The sequence below is a fragment of the Stegostoma tigrinum genome, chromosome 13 (genome assembly GCF_030684315.1).
Source record: "Stegostoma tigrinum isolate sSteTig4 chromosome 13, sSteTig4.hap1, whole genome shotgun sequence".
Taxonomy (NCBI): Eukaryota; Metazoa; Chordata; class Chondrichthyes; order Orectolobiformes; family Stegostomatidae; genus Stegostoma; species Stegostoma tigrinum.
The window spans coordinates 16,029,778-16,053,927 of NC_081366.1; the positions used below are offsets into that span (position 1 = coordinate 16,029,778).

The following is a 24,150-nucleotide window of genomic DNA, read 5'->3' on the forward strand; positions in this document are numbered from 1 at the left end:
GAGAGTTCGATTCCACACTCAGGCGACTTTCTGTGTGGAGTTTGCACGTTATCCCATGTCTTTGTGGGTTTCCATCAAGTGCTCTGGTTTCTTCCCTCAGTCCAAAGATGTGCAGATTTGGTGGATTGCCTTTGCTAAATTCCCTGTAGTGTCCAGGGGTGTGTAAGTTAGGTGAATTAACCACAGGAAATGCAGGGTTAAAGGGAAAATGCCAGGCTGGGATGCTTTTCGGACATGCATTATGGACCTGTTGGACCAACTGGCCTGTTTCCACACTGTAGAAATTATATGACTGGATAATAAAAAGAGAGGAGGGAATTTAGGATTTTGACATAGTTTCACCATCAGGAGGTATTACCAAAGGTGATAATGGCAGTGCTTGTTCCAACTCAATTAAAGGTAATTCATTGGTCACCTCATGGTCCTGCTTGCAGTGTCAGAGCAGGCCTTCCCTCCCCCTCATTGAATCCACCAATCTCAGTGAGGCAGCTTTATGCTCTGCCCCTTCACTTTCCACAGGATCCATAGCCCATGGAGGGGCCCAACAGCAGCAGCGGATGCTCTGATATCATTGCAGGAGGTTAAATCCTTCAGTTGATGGGACCCACCTGCCTTTGACACATGACACTTCTTCTGGTGGCCTACCAAGGGTGTCTCAATCTGGATGGGTCTTCTCCCTCTCCTTGCTGCATCAGCAGTGACCACCTCTAAATAATGCTTCTGCCAACCATGTGACCGGGCTCATGTGTCGCAAGGCAGTCTAAACTCAGTGGGATGGATGTCCTGGCAATGGTCTGTGAATTGGCTGCCACCAATGGAAACCCCTTTGTAGTCTCACTACCTGCCCACACAGAACTAGTGCCCGCATTTGATCCTGGTGATGGGATCCACAGTATTCCAGTACAATTCCAATTTGCACTTTCAATCAAAAGCTTCCAGGCCTCAAATGATTAATTGGCAATTTTGGGAAAAAGAGTACATTATCCATCAATTATAGACTGCAGTTTCTGTGCTGAATTTATGATTCTGATAGTCCAAATACAGCAGCTTGACCATAATATAGCACCATTAAACCAATGGCCTGAGTCCAAAGATGAAAAAACACACAATCAATTCATAGAAATTAAGTAAAAATTTACATTGTCAAACAACACTACAGGCTACTTAAACACGAAAGGCAAGCAGTTTTACAAAGAAACGGTCCTACATTACTTCAACACATATGCTGGAGTTGGCAAAGAAACATCTTCCTGAGATGACAGATGCTTTTCCGACAGAGCTGATTAATTTTCTTTACTGCTCCACACCTCTTCCTATGTTTCCTTATTTCACTGGTTTCCATCGCTGTACAGAACTGCAGCTAAGATCACCCAGAGAATGACTTACCCCACACCCACCGGCAGCACTATTTTTGGTCAACAGGCAGTCTGTGCATCTAGACAATATTATCAAAAGACCTTTTGAAAGCATCTGAACAAATTAGCTTCAAAACTATGAAAGTCCCATTAGCGCATTTTGAATAAATTTTAAATCACAGGAATCGTCATAAATTAGAGCTTCAGCCCATCAAATGATATTCAAGCATCACTGATGGATTCTTGGCTGCCAAAGGAATTAAGGGGAATGAAGGAAGGTGAACTGAGGTAGATCTTGCTGGATGGCAGGACAGATTCACAAGGCCAAATGACCTGTGCCTGTTCCTCTTTCTTATGTTCTAGAGTTTAAGATGATCTCTCTGTATTATGACAAAATTGCCCCAATTAAAATCACTGTCGGTTTCTTACCACCATCTTCATGAAGCGCTGCTAATTCTTGAGGAAATTCCTGGTGTTCTTTTGATGGAGATTCTTTCTGTTTAAATTAAAAATGAGTTATTTACTCATTCCATATACTTTGCAATCTTTAAGAAGAAAACTGAAAGTAATTCATTCAGATTTATTCAGAAGGATCTATGTGATGCAGCGATAGAAAGCCAACAGATAAAGTTCTTTCTCTTAATAACTACAATCTTCCACACACATTTGAATTTGCCTTTGTCATTCCCTCTCACCACCTTCTGATCTGCTCTGCACCATCCCTCTGCCTATCTGCCTGCCTGGACAGAATTCAGGAGCAATGCCCAAGTGCTGCTGAGGCTTTAACAGGAATGGTGCAATCTTGCACATTTACTGGTCTTACAGAAACAAAAACCTAACCTGACCACCATAATGTGCATAAAGTCCACGTCAACTGTCTAACTAGAACAGATTTAGTGTCATGTCCCCAGAATCTTTCCCTGGATCCTAATGTTGACATGTTCAACGTTTGACTCAAGTGAAATGCTTTTAAATCTAGACCTCTTTCCTGACACTTTCCAAAAGGATAGCAGTCACTGTGTGCCATATATATGCAATATGTTTCATTCAATTCAACCACCCATGTCTGCCACATGCATGGTAGTCACATAGATACAGACATTTTGATCATACTTCCACAACTGGGAATCCTTCCCCATATTCATCCATAACTCCAACTGCTCAGTAAAATTCACTCACTATTACATTGTATTGGGTCAATTCGGTATGAATACAATGTACTCAATTTGGTTAAACCACGAACGAAACTAGAAAAGGGGGACAACTAACAATAAGAAGGCTGTTCATTAATTTGGAACCTGAACTTTTCCCATTTGTTTAGTATTCACCAGTTCGGTGCTGCAGGGAGATGATGCCTTACGGCAGTAGATGAAGTACAAATGAATTTATCCACCTCAGGGATTATTAAATTCATAGGACCCAAATACCATTTTCAGGAAGTTCTAAAAGGGACAGAATCTGCAGTTTTCCTTCTAGGCTGACATAAGTGTGGCTGCATTTGGGGGTTTGAAGCAGCTGACCAAGCAAGTCAGAAAAAAAGAGCATTTATGGAACAAGTGCACCCTAATCGCCCCACAAGCAAAGTTGAGGCACTTTTTGTTGTCATTCCCACCTGTCTCCCACTAATTTTGACCGTCAGCAGCCGCCATATACACTCTTCCCATACATCGTCTGTTTACAAACAAGGTTTATTAAGGCATAAATGTTGGTTTAAAAGTTTTTACATGAGACGTGTTATGACCAGATAACGGATGAATCAGCTCTTTTTACACGCATTTTTCAACACCGCCTCAGTTTGGCATAAAGACTATTAATTCTATTTTAAAGGCTATATTTCACTCCACCGGCTGAAAAATGAACAAACCCATTATAAGAGATAGTAGGAGCTCCAGATGCTGGAGAATCTGAGATAACAAGATGTAGAGCTGGATGAACACAGCAGGCCAAGCAGCATCAGAGGAGCAGGAAAACTGACATTTCAGGCCTAGATTTCTGAAGAAGGGTCTAGGCCCGAAACGTTAGCCTTCCTGCTCCTCTGATGCTGCTTGGCCTGCTGTGTTCAACCAGCTCTACACCTTGTTACATCCAATAGCCAGTGATGTGGGTGGCAAGCGAAGCATTGGAATCATGTAGTCATGCAACAGTCAGTTAATTAAGGCCAAATGGCAGAACTCCAAGCAAACGGCTGGAGGTCGCATCAGGGACAAGCACAAAAGAGACAAATGCCAGTGAGATGCTAAGGGAATGCTGATAACCTGTGACATAAGGGAGGGTCTAGTGGAAAATGGCAGTGTGCAGTGCTGGGGAAGGCACTGAAATCTGGCAGCAAGCACAGCTTTTCAGTCTCAGTGGTCCTGAAGCACTCAAAGCCACGAGTAAATCAGTTTGATTCTTCACACATCAGGCCTGAGAAAAGGCAACCAAATCATCTAATCATCAGCAGTACAGAGGAATGCTCATGAACACCCCACAGTTCAACGTGTATCCCTGTGTGCCCTCTCCAGGCTGTCACTGAAACACTGGAGGTTCTCTTTCTGCAATGGCATAAGGCATTATTTCCATCTTAATAAAGAAAGCATGGATATAGGTGCCAGGTAAGGTGAGTGACACTGGGCACATTATAGGACTTGGCTTTGGTGCAGTAAAAGGTAAATTGACTTACTATATTTCTGTGAGAATGAGTGAGGAGTCCAGGGGTGACCTGGTGCCTCAGTGTTTAGAACTGCTGCCTCAACCTTGCTAGGTACCAGGCTTGAATTCCAGCCTCAGGTGACAGTCTACGTGGAGTTTGCACATTCTTCCCGTGTCTGCGTGGGTTTTCTCCCACAAAAAATATGTAGCTTAGGTGGACTGGCCATGTAAAAACTAAAAATTGCCCCACAGTGTTCAGGGATTTGTGGCTTAGCCATGATTATAAAAAGCCCAGCGTTACAGGGATGGAGTGGGTCTGATTCAGAGTGTCAGGGCAGACTCAGTGGGATGAACCTCCTCCTTCTGTACTGTATGGATTATATGAATGTATCATAGAACTGTGGGAGTGTATGTATGAGGCAAGTATGAAGGTGACTGCCAGGGATCACTGCCATCATGATAGCTTGAGGAATCTCATCCTGTAAAGTTTTAGTGGGCTACACATGAAGGCTGACAAGGTTGCCTGCAGGGACAGCATTACCATGAGGCACAGAGACTGTGGGTTCGTACTCAAATTGTTGATTAATTGTGGAACACAGCGATTATTCATTTTTTCACATTTTATCGGGAAGGACATCCATTCCCTGTGCGAACCGAAAATCTGCCACAGAGCCATTTAGCAATTACATATAGGCAAGTTACATCTTGGAAGATGTGAGACGAATAAAGATGATTTGGACCAATGCTGGTAGTGTAGTTGTAAATTTGTCCTTTGTCTAATTACAGTTTGTAGCAATCAAGATGCCACTTCAATACTGTTCCACTCCCACCTTCCCTGTGCCCTACAAATGTCATGCGCATTAAACCTCATGTCATAAGAATCTGTTGTGCCTCTGAGTAAACAGCAAATTCTTGTGGCAATGAAAAAAAAATCAAACTGCTCCCATTATGCTACAACAGCTGCATGCACAGATGTAACCTAGTTTGGGGACAAGGCATTATATTCTTGGTTTTAGTTCTAGACCACATCTACCCTTGTAGAAGGAAGTATGTTGTAAGTTTTTATGTTACCCATCCATTACAGATTGTTGACACACAGGCAGCCTCATGTGGAAAATCTCAGCTGGATCTGGGCTGTTTGGAAATTGACACAATAACAATGCACTTGAGTCAGCAATCTATCAGTGTCACACTGTCCCAGTCATCACCCGACATTGGCACAAACATTAAATGTGGAAGACCCACAAAAGATGCTCAGTCTTGTGATTTTCTGCTTCTGGAAGATATTAGCCTTGATTTTCCAATTCCAAACAACATCCGCATTGTAAATGACGGGCAGCCAATTCAGCAGTTGTAGGCCAGCAAACCAGTTCACTGTGCCCGAAGCTGACTGTGTACAGTTTAGGTGATTATTGGGTTGCTTGAATCATTTGCTTCTGTTTCCAGGAAATTTTGACCTTGTGTTGGTTAACTTAGGCAGGTAAATATTACCAGCAGAATGAATTTGAAAAGGCACCTGGCTTTGTTGATGGGCACAAATTAAAAAAGCGAAATGTTGCACCAAGTCATTAAGAATCAGATTTGATTGTTTCATACTGTTTGTGGTGCAAAGCTAGCCAATGGCCAAAAATATACAATTTTTGCTTCATTACAATAATTAGTGCGAGCTGGCTGTGCGTCTCATGACGTGGGGGTGCTGGTGTTGGACTGGGGTGGACAAGGTCGTGTGGCTTCTGACACCAGGTTATAGTCCAACAGGTTTATTTGAAATTAGAAGTTTTCGGAGTACTGCTCCTTCATCAGGTGAAGACATGTTCTGAGGAAAGGTCACCAGATTTGAAATGTTAATTCTGATTTTTCTTCACACATGCTGCTGAACTTGCTGAGCTTTTCCAGCAACTTCTGTTTTTGATAAAACCTAAAAGGCACTGCTTACTTTTAACAAGCCTATTCCTGTAGACCAGGGCTTCCAAACGGTGCTGCACAAGTTTAAAATGCATACGATGCTCCGGTGAAAAGAGCCACAAGATAAAGAAAAAGAACTAATTGACATTAAATCTACAGCTGTAAGGTGTGTGTGGAGTTTTACCCCAGACATTTACAGCCCTAATGCAGACATTCATCTTCAACATGCAACATGGTATGCTGTAAATGTCTGGCCACTTCTTGGCCCAAGTTTGGCTCTGTATGCCTGATTTGGAAACTGCCTTTGTCGCTGGAATGTCCATATATCTTGTAAACTGTCACTTGTGCCCATCAATGCTCTGCACTGCCTGCAGTAGCTTCCCAATATCAGTTGTGTAAAAGCCAACTGCAACAACAGTAGAATGAGGAGATTAAATGACACAAATAAATATATGGTTGTACAGCAGAGACAAGACAGTTACAAAGCTCTGTCCACTTTCAGTAAATGGCATTTCACATTATGTATACACCCAAATGAAACTTACAACAAAGGCCAAATTGTTTTCTTGTTTGGATTATCAAAGAAACAGTCAGTCAGTGAGAAACAGCTGAGACTGCGAATCACACAGGAGGGAGATGAGTGTCTTTGGGCTATCTTGAGGCTTCCAGGTCAATGGCCTCAGACCAAAGATAGTAAGGGCTGTTGATATCAATTACATATTTGCAAAATTTGCCGTGGGCATACTTTTACGCATACACAAGATGATATATGTAGGGCAATTACTCGTCTTGTCCGTTGTAGGCTCAAAAAGGAAGATAGTGGCATAGTATTAATGTCACTAGGCTAGAAATTCAGAACCCCAGCCTAATATTCTGAGAACATGGGTTCAATTCCCATCATGGCAGACAGCAAAGTTTGAAATTAATTTAAGGAAATGAAGAATTAAAAAAGCTAGTCTAATGGTAACCGCCACTTCAGCACGGTGGCTTAGTGGTTAGTATCACTGCCTCACAGCACCAGGGACCCGGGTTCAATTCCACCATTGGTCAACTGTCTGTGTGGAGTTTGCACCTTCTCTCCATGTCTCTGTGGGTTTCCTCCGGGTGCTCCGGTTTCCTCCCGCAGTCCAAAGATGTACAGGCTAGATGGATTGGTTGCGCTAAATTGCCCCGTAGTGTTCAGGGATGTGTAGTGTAGGTGGGTTATAAGGGGTTGGGTCTGGGTGGGATGCTCCAACGGTCGGTGTGGACTTGTTGGGCCGAAGGGCCTGTTTCCAAACTGGAGGGATTCTAATTCTAATTCTAATTGTTGTGGAAAACCACCTGGGTCACTGATGCCCTTTAAAACGCAATCTTCCATCCTCATGCAACTCAGGGCTCTCAGACATATGGTTGATTCTCAACTGCCCTGTGGAATGGGCAAATGCTGTCCTAGCCAGAGATGCCCCCATCTAACAATCAATTGGGCATGATCTTTTGGCAGCATCCCCCCAGCTGGTGGAGCATCTGCAGAGTTGTGCCAACCACAAACCCACAAAGCCATTCCTCCAACTGCAGCCAGTAATGGAAGAGTCATTGGGAAGTCCATCCACTTCTGGAACAATCAAAGGTGTTGAAGCTTTCCATCCTGAAGCTTTCACTGCATGGATTGTTGGCAGGTAAAAGGTGAAGGCGGCTGCTTCCATAACAGCCCCATCATCTCCTCACTCATTCCTTTCCTCTGCAGCCTGTCTATTCCAGCCCTCGAACCACCTTGCACTGTTCCCTGGAGCCCTCCGGCCTGGCCCAAGCACTACACCCGCACCTAACTTTCTCTTTGGCATTTTATGATAGGACACCAGGTGCAGTTCCAACAGTAGCCCCCGGTACAGGTGACAATGGGAGAAACTTTCTTCCAGATGGCAGCTGAAGTCTTGCCTTAAAAGGAATTAATGTGCTGAGTGCTGACTGACCATGAGATAATCAGTCAGAGTTGGGGACAGAATTAGCTCACCGAGTATTTTGCTGTGGATCCTACTACCCTGTTATAAGTCTAGACAAACAAGGCTGGTTGTAAGATTCGTACACAGATGGTTAAGATGTTATATGCACTTTCTAAGGCCATTTAAGGCAATGTAATAATTAAGGTGTGTGTGTGTATTCTGCTTCAAAATCAGTTCCGAAAAAGGGTTATAGCCGACTCAAAATGTTAACTCGGTTTCTCTCTCGACAAATTCTGCCAAACCTGCTAAGTTTCTCCAGTATTGTATGTGTTTTTTTTTCAGATTCCAACAGTATTTGGTAATTTTCTTTTCTTAAGTAGGGATGAGAGCAATGATCTCCCAATCTGTGAAAGAATGGAGTGCATATGGGATTTGGTATAGGTCAGTCATAACTGAATTATTAGGGAGAAAATTGCAAAATTCACGATTTTCTATCTAGAACCTTACCCTTTATTGGCCTGGGCTATCAAATATTTAATCCTTGAGGGTCAAGTTGTGTCATCAATTGAGCCACACAAATGCTCGGTGATCTAATCACTATCACTTAACATTCAATGATGTGCCTACTTCTGAATCCCATACAAAAATCAACATTCTTGGGGTTACTATTGACCAGAAAATCAACTGGACTTGCCATATAAATAAAGTGGCTACAATAGCAGTTTTGAAACTACGAATCCTGCAGCAAGTAACTCGCCTCCTGACTTCCCAAAGCCCGCTCACGATCTACAGGACACAAGTCAGGACTATGATGGAATACTGTCCACTTGCCTGGGTGGGTGCAACTCCAATAGTTCTCTTGGTATTAATCCAGGAAAAAAAAACAGCTAGCTTGATTGGCACATCCAAGAGCATCCAGTCCTTTCACACCTATGCTCAATACACACCGCTGCAACTATCTACAAGATGCACTGCAGAAATTCACCAAAAATTCATAGACAGCACCTTCTAAACCCACAACGACTTCCATCTAGAAAGACAAGGGCAGCAGAGACATAGGAACACCACCCCCTGCAAATTCCTCTTTAAGCCACTTACCATCTGACTGGGAAGTATATTGCTGTTCCTTCAGCATCGGTAGGTCAAAAGCCTAGAATTCCCCACCGAAGGGTATTGTGGGTTTATCTACAGTACATGGACTGCAGCGGTTCAAGAAGTCAGCTCACCACCAGCCTTTGAAGGGCAACTAGGGGCAGGTGATAAATGCTGGCCAGCCAGCATTGCCCACATCCCGCAAATAAATAAATAAATTTGAAAGAAGATGTCTAAATTCACCAACTCTTCACAGCAATTGAGCTGGTTTTCTCCAAAATTTTATAACTGAGAGCTGAATTTAAAAAACAAAGTTCTTCGAACTCTTTTGATCCATAGCCAGAAGGACAGTCTAAAGCAGCTGGCACTGATGTTGACCAAATACTATTTGAAAACAAGCCAGCCCGTGCAAACAGACTTACTGCTGAAGCCCTTATAGCCCAACTGGAATCCATCAGACACCGTTACTTGAACACCACATTGCCTCTAACTTAGTAACAACAATCACATCTGTCACCAGTCACCCAATGAAGTTCATTTACTATCACAATCTGTTACATGTAGAAGCTTCTACATTTTGAAGTCTTGTCATTATAGTTAAAAATATCAATTTAGAATTCAATCATCCAATTTCAATACCTGGGATCTTCTTGGATGATTTTAAAAATGAAACACAAGTTTCTTTAAGTCAGTGCAAACAGCTGACCTCAATTTAATCTGTCTTCCTGAAATGAAGGTAAGATAAACAAAGGCAGTATGAACTGAAATTAACATTTTCAAAAGGTATTTTAGCTTAGATATGTACCTCCTGTTTGATTTACACCTTTATGGGTAAGTTTAACATGGTGTAGATGAAAGAGTTGTCTGCAAATCATCCAGGTTGGAAAATAATGAGCCCCAACACAGAAAGACACAAATGAACTGTATTTCAAGTAATTACTTTGGCAGAGCAACTGAGAAAGAAAGATGGATTTTTAACAGGCACTAGAAAAACCCTGTTCTTTTGCCTTTTTTTTGGAATTTTGCTCAAATGACACAACTCCCAATATTAAGGCAAATTGGAAAAAAATCATCTAGTCACAGAGATCGCCAAAGATTTGCAATATTCAATGCTGCTGAGGATACAAGACATCAATTAAACAACTGTGATCTCAAGTTAAAACCTACATCTCAAGATCCTGCTAGGGACTTTTAAACTGCATTTTCTTTTATCTTTAAATCTGAATTGGATACTCTACTTTTTAAAACTTCAAACATGTTTGTGTCTATCTATAATATTGCATCCTCATTATTTATCTCATACTTAGCGAGTAATAAAATAGTTCTTCCTTTCATTCATGAAGTCTTATAATTCATTCTTTGTTCAATTTTAGTTTACGAACAAACTACATTTGTTTTGGAGTGAAGTATGGCAGCGTGGTAGATGTAATTTAAAATCCATGTTGCAACCAACTGAAGGGTTTACAAAGAGGTAGCCATTTCCCTTCTCCACACTCGGTCATATTAGCATATCAAAGCATTCAAATCCCAAGAAACTAGCAATACAAACTCCTACTAGCTAAGATAACAAAAGTGTGAAGCTGGATGGACACAGCAGGCCAAGCAGCATCTCAGGATCACAAAAGCTGACGTTCCAGGCCTAGACCCTTCATCAGAGAGGGGGATTGGGAGAGGGTTCTGGAATAAATAGGGAGAGAGGGGGAGGCGGACCGAAGATGGAGAGAAAAGAAGATAGGTGGAGAGGAGAGTATAGGTGGGGAGGTAGGGAGGGGATAGGTCAGTCCAGGGAGGACGGACAGGTCAAGGGGGCGGGATGAGGTTAGTAGGTGGGAAATGGAGGTGCGGCTTGAGGTGGGAGGAGGGGGATAGGTGAGAGGAAGAACAGGTTAGGGAGCCAGGCCAGCTCATCCCTGGCTCCCTAACCTGATCTTCCTTTCACCTATCCCCTCCTCCCACCTCAAGCCGCACCCCTATTTCCTACCTACTAACCTCATCCCACCCCCTTGACCTGTCCGTCCTCCCCGGACTGACCTATCCCCTCCCTACCTCCCCACCTATACTCTCCTCTCCACCTATCTTCTCCTCTATCCATCGTCGGTCCACCTCCTCCTCTCTCCCTGTTTATTTCAGAACCCTCTCCCCATCCCCCTCTCCCCCTCTCCCCCTCTCTGATGAAGGGCCCAGGCCCAAAACGTCAGCTTCTGTGCTCCTGAGATGCTGCTTGGCCTGCTATGTTCATCCAGCTTCACACTTTGTTATCTTGGATTCTCTAGCATCTGCAGTTCCCATTATCTCTACTCCTTCTAGCTGATGTCTTTCTTTCACTGAAAAAGTAACAAAGGATCAGTTTCTTCTGTTAGCAGTAGGAAATGTCCCTTCAATTGATGTAGAGTCATACAGAATGGAAAAAGACCCTTTGATGCAACTTGTCCATTCCAACCAGACATCTCAATCTGATCTAGTTCCATGTGCCTGCATTTGACCCATCTCTGTCTAAACCCTTCCTTTTGATATACTCATCCAGATGCCTTTTAAATGTTGCAATTGTACCCACCTCCACCACCTCCTCTGGCAGCTTATTCCATGCCAGCGCTACACTTTACATGAGTAAGTTACCCCTCTGACCTTTTTAAATCATTGCCCATTCACCTTAAACCGATGCCCCTTAGTTTTGAACTCCCCCACCCTAGGAAAAAGACCTTGGCTATTCACCCTATCCATGCCCCTCACGATTTTATAAAAAAAACTTCTCTCAGGTCACCCCTCAGCCTCTGACATTTCAGGCAAAAAAAATAGCCCCAGCTTATTCAGCCTCTTCCTATAGCTCAAATTTTCCGGTCCTCGCAACATCCTTGTAAATATCTTTCCTGCACCCTCTGAAGTTTAACAACTTATTTCCTCTGGAAGGACAACCAGAATTGTACACTGTTTTCCAAAAGTGGCCTCACCAAAGCTCTGTACAGCTACAACATCACATCCCAATTCTTATACTCAATGTTCTGACCAATGAACGCAAGCATGCTAAATGCCTTCTTCACCACCCTGTCTACTTGGCACTCCACTTTCAAGGAATTATGCACCTGCACCCTGGGTCTCTTTGTTCGGTAACATCTCCTCAGGCCCTACCATTAACTGTATAAGTCCTGCCCTGGTTTACTTTCCCAAATGCAACACCTCACATTTATCTAAATTAAACTGAAACTGCCACTCCTTGGCCATTGACTCATCTGATGAAGGTCATACTCTGAAACAATGTTCTTCGCTATGCATTGCACTACCTATTTTGATGTCATCTGAAATATTTACTAACTATGCCTCCAATATTCAAATCAAAATTGTTTATATAAAATGACAAAAGCAGTTGTCCCAGTACTGATCCTTGTGGCACAACAGTGGTCAGAGGCCTCTAGTTCGAAAAGCAACACCCTACCACCGCTCTTTGTCTCTTACTTTCAAGCCAATTTTGTTTCCAATTGGCTAGTTCCTTCTGGATCTGACCTTACTAACCACACTACCATGCAGAACCATGTTGAGCGCTTTGCTGAAGTCCACACAGACAATGTCTACCACTCTGCCGTCATCAAACTATGTCACCTCCCCAAAACCTCAATCAAGTTAGTGAGACACTATTTCCCAAACACTAAGCCATGTTGACAAATCCTAATATATGTAAATTCTGTCCCTCAGAATCCTCCCTAAAAGCTTACCCAACACTGATGCAAGGCTCACTCATCTACAATTCCTTGGCATTTCCTTCCTACCTTTCTTAAATCATGGCACCACATCAGCTAAACTGGGGGGGGGGGGGGGGGGGGGGGTGCTATAATATAATCCCGACAAGGTGATCATCCCTTTTTTATTTCTTAATTCCATCCATATAACTCCACTGGATGATCTCCCAGGAATATCCTCTCCAAGTACAGCCGTAATGTTATCCCTAACCAAAAATGCCCCTTAAATGAAATAAAATGTATCTGGATTTATCAGTCTTATCTCAGTTTCTGCCAAGCTCATCTGCCTTGGCTATTTACTTTGCTTCACTTAATCTACTGTACCAGCCCCAACATTTTCTCTTTTCTCACTATCACTTTCGTTCCCACCCCACACGCCACCCTCTTCCTAGTTGAAAGCCTCTTGAGTAGCACTAGCAAATGTCCCTGCATGGATATTGGTCCCCTTCCAATTCAGATGGAATCTGTCCTGCTTAAAAGGGTCATTTCTACCATTGAGGACATCTCAATGGCCCAAAAATGTGAATCTTTTCCCCATGCACCTGTTCCTCAGCCACAGCTTCACCTGGTCTATCCTCCTATTCCTGCTCTTATTAGCACATGGCACAGGGAGTAATCCAGATATTACTACCCTTTAAGTCCTGCTTTTTAACATCCTTAGTTTCCTGCATTCTCTCTACAGGACCTCATCACTTTCTCTACCTACACGTTTGGCACCAGTATGCACAACAACCTCCTCATTGTCACTCTCCTCATTTCAGAGACATCCAAGGGAGGCAACACACTATTGGTGACGTCTTGCTAAGGGCCTCAGAAATGTCAGTCTGTTTGTACCCAGAATAGCCAGACAGTCTCCATTTACAATGGATTGCTTGGAACCTGACATACCCCTCATTATAGTAGAGCTAGTCATCATACCAGAAACCTGACAGTCAGTGCTGTACACCCTCGAGACGCCATTCGCCCCTCCCCCCAACAATATACCAAACAACTTATCTGTTTGAGATGGGATGAGCCACAGGCATCACCTGCCTACCTCTGCTACAATTCCTTACAGTCAACCATCCAGGACTGTACCCGTGATGTCTCCACCTTCCTGAAACTGCCATTGATCACACTTCCTTATTCTTGGAAACTTCTCACTACCTATAACCACTGCTCCATCCGATCCATGCAGTCCAATAGGATTCATAACCGAACACACATCCTGCTGACAGTGTCCAATAATGACAAGTATATTCAAATAGAAGCTTAGTGACCTTGGCAACCACAGGAGGAACTGTCCCAGAACTTGACAGCCTTTGGAGTCAAGCTGGAACAGATGACATAGCTTTCAAGGTCTGATTGCATCCACTGTCTTACGCGTGTGATGAAACATGGAAACATAGAAGATAGGAGCAGGAGGAGGCCATTCGGCCCTTCAGGCCTGCTCCGCAATTCATCATGATTATTGCTGATCATCAAACTCAATTGCTTAATCCTGCATTAACCCCATAACCTTTGATCCCATTCACCCCCAAATGCTCTATATAATCACCTCTTGAATACATTCAATGTTTTGGCATCAATTACTTCCTGTGGTAATGAATTCCACAGGCTCACCTCTCTTTGGGTGAAGAAATGTCTCTTCATCTCAATCCTAAATTGGCTATCTTGAATCTTCAGACTGTGACTCTTGGTTCTGGTTACACCCACCATCCTCCCTGCAACTACCCTGTCTTGGCCTTTTAAGAATTCAATGTTTCTACGAGGACCCCCCCACCTCATTTGTCTGCATGCCAGTGAAAACAACACTAACTTAGTCAATATCTCCTCATATATCAGTCCCATCATCTCTAGAATCAGCCTGGTAAACCTTCGCTGCACTCCCTTCAGCATCCTTCCTCAGAAAAGGAGGTGAAAACTGCACACAATATTCCAGGTGTGGTCTCACCGAGACCCTGTATAACTGCAACAACACATCCTTGCTCCTGTACTTAAAACCTTTCACAATGAAAGCCAATATATCATTTGCCTTCTTTACTGCCTGCTGCACCTGCATGTTTACCTTCAGTGACTGGTACGCAAGGGCGCTCTGGTCCTGCTGCACACTCCCCTCTTCCAATTTACAGCCATTCAGCTAGTAATCTGCCTTCTTGATTTTGCTTCCAAAGTGAATAACCTCACATTTATCCAAATTACACTGCATCTGCCATTGATTTGCCCACTCACCCACCTGTCCAGATCACACTGAAGGATCTCTGCATCCTTGTCATAATTCACCCTCCCACCTACCTTGATGTCATCTGCAAACTTGGAGAAGTTACGTTTTGTTCCTTCATCCAAATCATTAATATATATTGTAAACAGCTGAGCTCCCAGCACCGATTCCTGTGGCACAGCACTTGTTACTGCCTGCCAATTTGAAAAGGAAGCATTAATTTCTACTCTTTCCTCTCTGCCAACCTGTTTTCTACCCATATCAATACACTTCTTCCAATCACGTGGTTTAATCATGCACAATAACCTCTTGTTTGGGACTTTGTCAATTGCTTTCATAAAATCCAAATAAACCTCCTCCTCAACTCTACTAGTTACATTGTCATAGAATTCCAACAGATTTATCAAGCATGGTTTCCCCTTCATAAATCCATGCTAGCTCTGTCTGATGCTGCCACCACTTTCTAAATGTTCTTCTATAAAGTCCTTGAAAATGGATTCAATAATTTTCCCCACTACCGATGTTAGGCCTACTGGTTTATAATTCCCTGTTTTCTCTCTACTTCCCTTTTTGAATGTTAGAGTGACATTAGCCACCCTCCATTCTGCAGGGACTGTTTCAGAGTATATACAGCCCATGACGATGACCACCAATGCATCCATTATTTCCAGACGACTTCCTTAGGTACTCTGAAATGCAGATTATCACACCCTGGGGACTTAGCTGTAATCAATCCCATTAATTTTCCCAGCACCATTTCTCTGGTCATACTGATCTCCCTCAACTATTCCCTCTCACTAAATCTTGCATTCTCCAACTTTTCTGGTATCTCATTGCATCCTCTTACGTGAAGACTGAACCAATGTATGTGTTCAGTTGCCGAGCTATTTCTTTGTCCTCTATTATACATTCCCCCATTTCTTTATGTAGGGGGCCTACATTTGTCTACATATAAATGGGCAGAAAATTTCTATATATACAAGCTCAGGCACCAATGCCTAAATCTCCATGACAACTGCTTCCAATTCTATATATGATCAGCTCTCTGATGTAGAAGATGGCTGCATGATACTTCTAATTTTGCGTGTAAATGTATGCCTAAGATGATAGTATATTTGATTACATAGGACATTTGCAGTTCATTCCTACATAAAGCTGCAATGCTGTATTTGTAAAGGGAAGGCTTCTAACTTTGCACGTGAAGAGAAGAGGCATTTTCTGCACAGCTCAGCTTGAAATGGGACAGTACAACAGACGAAGTAAAGCCAGAGAATTCAAGAAGAATATGAACCACTGCACCAGAAAAGAGGATACTGAAGTTAAAGAGCAAACAGTGCCCACAGGATCAGAAAGAGCTGAAGGAGTGGCCAATGTTGGATTGGTGGCCCTCCAAAAGGGAAATAATTGGGTTGCTTCCTTATCTTAACAGACTTTCACATGTACACCCTTCGCTCCTTCCTCCCATCCCTTGCAAATGACGGCGAAGAGGCAGAGAGTCGCAGCCTGCATGATTTCCCTGCCTTTCATTACTGCCGGAATGGAAGTGGAAATATTCATTGAGTAGGTGATGTAAGATCAAAAGGTGTCACTTTGGAGGAGGGTAGTGCAGTGGTGACTCTTCTCCCTTAGTACCACAAAGTGCCATTTTTAAATCCTCACCTTAGATTCCTGATTTTTGGAGCACTTCCTTCACCATAACTTTGACTTTCTCACTTCTGGTATTCTGCACTACCACAATTTTAACTTCCACTCCTTCTTGGGCTCAGGATTCTGCTGGAGACTGTTACGCATGGATGATTTTCTCTGATCCAGCAAACCAGAATGAGGATTCAGCAGTGTCAAATCAGCTGGCAGAAGCACTGCACTGTCCTCCTGCTGGAAGGAGGATGGAAATCCAGGCCAATTTCTTCACAATTGTATGGAAACACCAATTTTCAATCTGTCAGGCCATTTTCTCTCTGGGGCTCTAAACGCAATTCCATTGCAGTGACACAATCACAAAGCAGGAATGTGCACAAACATGCTATCAACTCAACAGAGGCAATTGAAAATTCATTGCTTGGAAACAAAGAAATATTTACACTTGTGGTTACATGGAGTGAGGTTGCTTCATATATCCTTTTATGCAAGTCTAGATTGAAAACAATTGTGGTGCCAAATTATTCACTGTTGCTTTCCAGTCCTCAGAACACCTCCTTTAATGTGCATTGTAGCCTCATAAGTTATTTTTCAATGTGACTTGTAAGATAATGTTGACAGAAACTGGTTTTGCTACCCACAGTCTTTAATATTGCTACAGGTTGTTTTGGTGTAAAATTGTCAAAAATTAATTCAGCTAATTGTTGGTTGTCTCTTTCACATCCTCACACTCACTTTTTTCCTCTTTGGAGGATAGCGACAAATGTTGGAAAGGCTAGTAGACTGATTATCAACTTGCTGAACCTTGTCGTCAACATTCATGAACACTACAGCCAATCAGTCCAACAGTGCGGCTTGAAACGTGAGTTCCTCTCTTGGAGGTAGGGCCGCCACTAACTGTGCCACAGACACCCTGTTGAGCCAAGAGATGAGGAAACATGGACAAAACAGCCTCATTCCTTTCCACCAGACAAGTGCCAGCCACTGACCATCCCCCTCAGAGCATGGGAATATCCCAACTGCATTTCCCCATCCAAGTCACACAGATCATCCTAACTTGGAAGGACACTTACATTCCTTCTCTATCAGTGGGTTAACATCCTGAAACTCAACCTCTAACAGCACCACGCTGTATAATAACATGGACTACAACTGTTTTAGAAGGTGGTCCACCACTTCCTCATGATCAATAAATGCTGCCCTTGCCAACTGCACTCTCAAGAATGAATTGAGAAAACAAAAATTAGCATTGCATTAACTTCAATTACTGTTCAGAATGGCTCCTTCTCGTGGCTTTCTTTGATGGGACAAACCCTCAAAGGACAATGGTCCAGTGCACAGTCCTTTCCACTTTCCTAAATTTGATCCTGAAAGAATTGCAACAGAAAGCTGCTAACCCATATTTATGGTTAGCCTATAGATTACAAATTCACCATGATTTTATTGAATGGCAGATCATACTGTAAGAGGCTGAGTTGCTGACTGAGTTCAAAATGCACCATGGTCTAAAAGTCATCTGGTTCAGTAATATCCTTTAGGAAAGGAAATCTGTACCCCAAAAAGGACTCAACGGACCAAAGGATTTCTTCTGAACTGTATGATTCTGTAATACTTACCTACTGTGAACGACTCGTGACCCCAGAAGTCTGACTCTTAACTGCCATCTGAAATGGCTTAGCAAGCCACTTCATTGCATAAACCACAACAGAACATGCGAAGAAAAGAAGAAAAGCTGGAGTAACCATCCCAAATGGATCTAGGCATGGGAAACAAAAAAAAAGCACACCTTGCCCAGTAGTCCATGAAAAGGCCCCCCTCAATAACTTTTGGGTAGTCAAGCCAAAACTGGGAAAGTTGCCCCAAGGACTAGCCAAGCAATAACATGACATAGTTAGAGTCAGTGAACCATACTTTACAGATTGAAGGAATGGCACTGGGAGTCAACAATATTGTTTCTGATGCCACAAAGTCTCAAGACATCAGGTCTAAAACAATAAAGGAATCCTCCTGCTAATTATTTATTGCCTTTCTCCTACTGATCAAATGGCACTCCTCTATTTGTACATCACTTGAAGAGTGGATAAAAAAAACACGGTTGGCTAGGGATCAGAAGGTACACTGGACAAAGTTTCAATATCTATCACCAATAGCAACTCAATAATACTGTCACTGAAATAATTAGCTGAATCCTGAAAGATATAACTGCTGACTCGGCCTATGGCAGATTTGACTTGATTTGATTTATTATTGTCACATGTACATGAGTACAGTGAAAAGTTTTGTTCTGCATGCAGTACAGGCAGATCATATCACATACTTACGGGGAGGCAATAGCCTAGTGGTGTTACCACTAGACTGGTAATCTAGAGACCCAGAAAATGTTCTGGGGACCCGGGTTCGAATCCTGTCATGGCAGATGATGAAATTTGAATTCAATAAAAATACCTAGAATTAAGAATCTTATGATGACCATTGCCGATTGTCAGGAAAAACCCATCTGGTTCACTACTGTCCTTTAGGGAAGGAAATTGCCATCCTTACCTGGTCTGGCCTACATCTGGCTCCGGATCCAAAGCAATGTAGTTGACTCTGAACTGCCCTCTGGGCAGTTAGGGATGGGCAATAAATGCTGCCTGGCCAGTGACACCCTCATCCCATTAAAGAATAAAGGAAGTGCATTGGGGTAATAGGGCAGAATGACAAATACAATATTACAGCTGCAGAGAAGGTGCAGATCAACCTGAAATTTTAAATTTCAGAGCTCCATTCAGAAGTCTAATAACAGCAACAAAGAAGTTGTTCTTGAATCTGTTGGTACGTGCGTTTGAGCTTTTGTATCTTTTGCCGAACAGAAGAGGTCAGAAGTGATTATAACTGCGGTGGGAGCGGCCCACCCACCCCAGGTCAGTTCTGCTGACTTGATTCACTTTGCCAATTATCAAGAAATGGCTGAAGATACTGAATGCTGTACAAACTGTTTTGACAATATTCCAGCTGTAGTTCTGACAATTCTTGCTCCAGAACAAAGTGTGTTCCTTGCCAAACTTCTCTAGCGCAGTTGCAGAACTGGCATTTACTTCGCAATGTGAAAACTTGTTTATGTATATGCTACCACGAAAAGCAGGGCCAGTTGCCACTCCTACGTCCTCACAATCATCAGCAAAATGATAAAAAGTGTTGTCAATCAGGCATTTATCCAGCAACAGCCGATCCACCAACACTCAGCTCAGATTTTATGTGGTATACTGCATCCATTGTACCCGGTGTGGCTTCCTCTACATTGGGGAAACCAAGCGGAGGCTTGCGGACCGCTTTGCAAAACACCTCTGCTCGGTTCGCAATAAACAACTACACCTCCCAGTCGCAAACCATTTCCACTCCCCCTCCCATTCTTTAGGTGACATGTCCATCATGGGCCTCCTGCAGTGCCACAATGATGCCACCCGAAGGTTGCAGGAACAGCAACTCATATTCCGCTTGGGAACCCTGCAGCCCAATGGTATCAATGTGGACTTCACCAGCTTCAAAATCTCCCCTTCCCCCACCGCATCCCAAAACCAGCCCAGTTCGTCCCCTCCCCACACTGCACCACACAACCAGCCCAGCTCTTCCCCTCCGCCCGCTGCATCCCAAAACCAGTCCAACCTGTCTCTGCCTCCCTAACCTGTTCTTTCTCGCACCCATCCCTTCCTCCCACCCCAAGCCGCACCTCCATCTCCAACCTACTAACCTCATCCCACCTCCTTGACCTGTCCATCTTCCCTGGGTTGACCTATCCCCTCCCTACCTCCCCACCTATACTCTCCTCTCCACCTATCTTCTTTTCTCTCCATCTTCGGTCCGCCTCCCCCTCTCTCCCTATTTATTCCAGAACCCCCACCCCATCCCCCTCTCTGATGAAGGGTCTAGACCCGAAACGTCAGCTTTTGTGTTCCTGAGATGCTGCTAGGCCTGCTGTGTTCGTCCAGCCTCACATTTTATTATCTTGGATTCTCCAGCATCTGCAGTTCCCATTATCTCAGATTTTACCAAGGCTACTTGACTCAAGATCTCATTACTGCCGCATTTGGAAAAAAGGGCTGATTTCCAGAGGTCAAATAAGTAACTAAGTTTGACATTAGGGCAGCATTAGGTGTAATATGCCATCAAGGAGACCTTACAAAATTAAAGTAACTGCTAATTAGGAAAATCTCTCCAAAGATTAGATTCCGACCTAGTACAAAAGGTGGACGGTCATGGTTGTTGGCGGATAGTCAGTTCAGACGGAGGACATTGCTGCAAACGTCCCTCAGGGTAACATACCAAAAAAACTTCATCTAGCCTAAGGCAGTAGTGGGATGTCTACTAATGAGTGAACAGTGTTTAGCAGTCTTTACAACTCCACAGATACGGAAAAATCCACAAGCAACAAGACCTGGACAACATTCAGATATAAGCTGATAAAGAGTAAATAACATGCATAATGCTCATGTGGCAGACAAAAGCTGGTTGTAACAAAGAGAGAGTTTAAGTGATTCACTTTGACATATTGCCATCACTGTATCTATGCCATCGATATCCTGGAAATTAGTATTGACCACCAATGTATCCTAAATCGCTCTATAATACTACGGCTACAAGAGCAGGTCAGAGGCTAGAAATTCTGCTTTGAGTAGTTCATCATAACCTCCTAAGGATGTTTACCTGCTGTAAGCCACAAGTCAGAAGAGTGATGAAATATTTTTCATGCCTAGATGAGTGCGGGGCAGTACTCATGAAGCTCAGCACAAAGCAGCACACTTAATTTGCACCACGTTAAAAACCTTAAACATTTCTTGTTGATGCCATCTTCAAGATGCACTACTGCAATTCACCAAGACTCCTTCAAAAGCACCAAACTCACTACCCCTGCCACTGAGAATGACTAAGGAACACCACCACCTCCAACTTCACCTCGGACTCACTCAACATCCTGACTTGGAACAAAATGCTCTTCCTTCCTGGCACTGTACCAAATTCTCAAAGTCCCTCGCTAACAGCACCGTATGTGTAATTAGGGATGAGCAATCCCTGGCCATCCAGTGACATCCTACACATAAATTTAAGAGAAGTTATAGCTGAGTGTCTGTTCCAAAGTTGTTGATACTAAAATGCAACCAATATTCAATTACTACGAGTGGTTGACTCTGCAAGCAGTTTCTCACTTGTAGATAATAAACATGCTTTGGGAAGTCATCATGAATTATACAAAACAGAATTCCCAGACTGACCCTCAAGCATCAATTTGTACTTTCAATGCAATTATGATTTTCAATAAGGATGTCTGGTTTCTTATGGCTACAGTTAATTTTATGCCTGGTTAAAATAAAGTCACTCAGTTCAGCTAACATTTGTGCACACAATTATTCGGAAGGGTGTAACATGAGGCTTATCTTTATCAAAACACTTTCCATTTAGAACTGCATTTTGTTTCTTAGTTACACAATCTACTTCATTATTAACGAATTGACAAAATTGTTTTGAATATCATGGAATTTTGGAGACATTGACTGCAGTGAAGCGACAAGTGGGTTTAATAGTACATGATCATGAAAGGAACTAAATGACCTATCAATAAGATGAGATGACGTAAGTAATTTTAAGTAACACAATCTAAAACAACAATTATTTAAAAGATTGAGTTGTGAAGAGGGAATAAGACAACAACCAAGGGCTATTTAAGTGAGTGGGCAAAAATCCGACAAAACAGACTACAATATAGGATAATGTGAAAGTGCCTATTTTGATAGAGAATAAAACAAAAGCATATTTAAAATGGTAAGAGAATGCAGAGTCTGAGATGCAGAAGGACCTGGGTGCCCTAGTGCATGAATCACAAAAGGTTATTATGCAAGTATAGCAGGCCGCTAGGAAAATAAGACAAATGTCATTGATTGTTCCAAGGAAAATGGAGTGCAAAAGCAGAGTGGTATGCTTCAGTTATACATGGTTCAGAAGAATCTAGAACTAGGGAAAGCTGTTTAAAAATAAAGGGATTGCTTGTGTAAAACAGAGAAGCATCAGAGGAGCAGGAAAGCTGAAGCTTCAGATCGTGACCCTTCTTTAGAAATTTCTTCAGAAATTTTCTGAAGAAGGGTCTCGACCTGAAACGACAGCTTTCCTGCTCCTCTGATGCTGCTGGCCTGCTGTGTTCATCCAGCTCTACACTTTGTTATCTCAGATTCTCCAGCATCAGCAGTTCCTACTATCTCTAAGACAGAGAAGTGGTCATTTTGTTTTCTCCCAGAGGGTCACGAGCCTTTGAAATCCATTCTTCAGAATGTAGTGCATAGACAGTCTTTGTATATTTTTAATCCAGAGGTAATTGGATCCTTGATAAGCAGGAGGGTAAAACTTTATCAGGAATAGGTGGGTATGTGGAATTATCAAATTGAATGCTGGAAGTTCCCTATGGGCTGAGTGGCCAACTCTTACACCTAATTGATATGTTTGCATTACAGGCATGTTATTAAAGAAAGCTTGTGCAGAAATTAAATACTCCATAAAATAAATCTGGAAATCTGAAATAAAACAGAAAATGCTGGCAACATCTGACCTGATAAATGGTTGAAATGTTAACATTGTTTCTCTTGACAAATGCTGCTTGAACGGTTGAGCATTTCCAGTTCTTTATGCTTTGAAATATTCAGATAGGTGACCTTAGTGTTAGGTTTTGGGTCTTTTTTTTTGAAAGAATGAGAGAAGAGACTTTTAGGGAGGCATTCCAGAACTTAAGACCTTACAAAATAAAATAAAGACCGGAATTAGAAATGCGCAGGAGTCTTGGAGCATATCAAGGAGATTATGGATGGGGTCAGAGGTGCTCAAAACTGGGCTCTGTGCCTTTCAAAGCCACTCTCGCATGTTTCAATGAGAAGTGTATTGGAACCAGATTTACAAAGTTGGTAAGCATCTATAAACAGTATGCACCTAGATCATGAATTCAGTATATTTGTAATGCTGCTTTAATGACAGCAGTTCCAGTTAGAAAGTCCAGGTTCCAGTCTATAACCTCACTTAACTTCATACAGTTGAACATCATTCTGTGACATGAAACACAGCTCATTGAATCCAGTTTGAGTAATCTAACAACCAGAAGTTTTGTCGCTGAATTCCAGCTATTCCTGAAATTCTAGGATTTTGGGTTAGTTTCAGACTTGAAATATTGAACCATGATGCTGAAGCTTTTCACCTTGCACTCATCAGGATTCAGAAAAACATAGAAATTAAGAGCAGGTGTAGGGTTGTTCAGTTCTTTGAGCCTGCTCCGCCATTCAATATGATCATGGCTGACCATCCAACTCAGTACCCTGTTCCTACTTTCTCCCCATATCCTTTGAGTGTTTTCAAGAAGGCATCAGATATAGCTCTTGGCTAAAGTAGTCAATGTTTTGGGCTCAAACCCTTTCTGAGGCGAAAAATTCCATAGGCTCACCATTCTCTGGGTGAAGTGATTTCTCCTCAACTCAGCCTTCAATGGCCTTTACTGGACCTTTAGACTGTGGGCCCTGGTTCTGGACTCCCCAGTCATTGGGAACATCCTTCTTACATTTACCCCGTTAGAGTTCCACAGATTTCTAAACCTTATTTTTTCTAAACTCCAGTGAACTTAATCCTAACCGATCCAGTCTCTCTTCATACATCAGTTTCTCCACCCC

The 24,150-nt window shown here is 42.7% G+C and overlaps 1 protein-coding gene across 1 annotated transcript in view; it reads right to left on the reverse strand.

Annotated features, from left to right (window-relative positions):
- The window catches only part of LOC125458075 (coiled-coil domain-containing protein 69-like), a 51,478-nt gene that overhangs the window by 23,062 nt on the left and 4,266 nt on the right, over positions 1-24,150 (reverse strand). Inside the window, exon 2 of the mRNA XM_048542945.2 lies at positions 1,785-1,851. Coding sequence (XP_048398902.1) covers positions 1,785-1,851 — 67 coding nt within the window. The remainder of the gene's footprint in view (positions 1-1,784; positions 1,852-24,150) is intronic.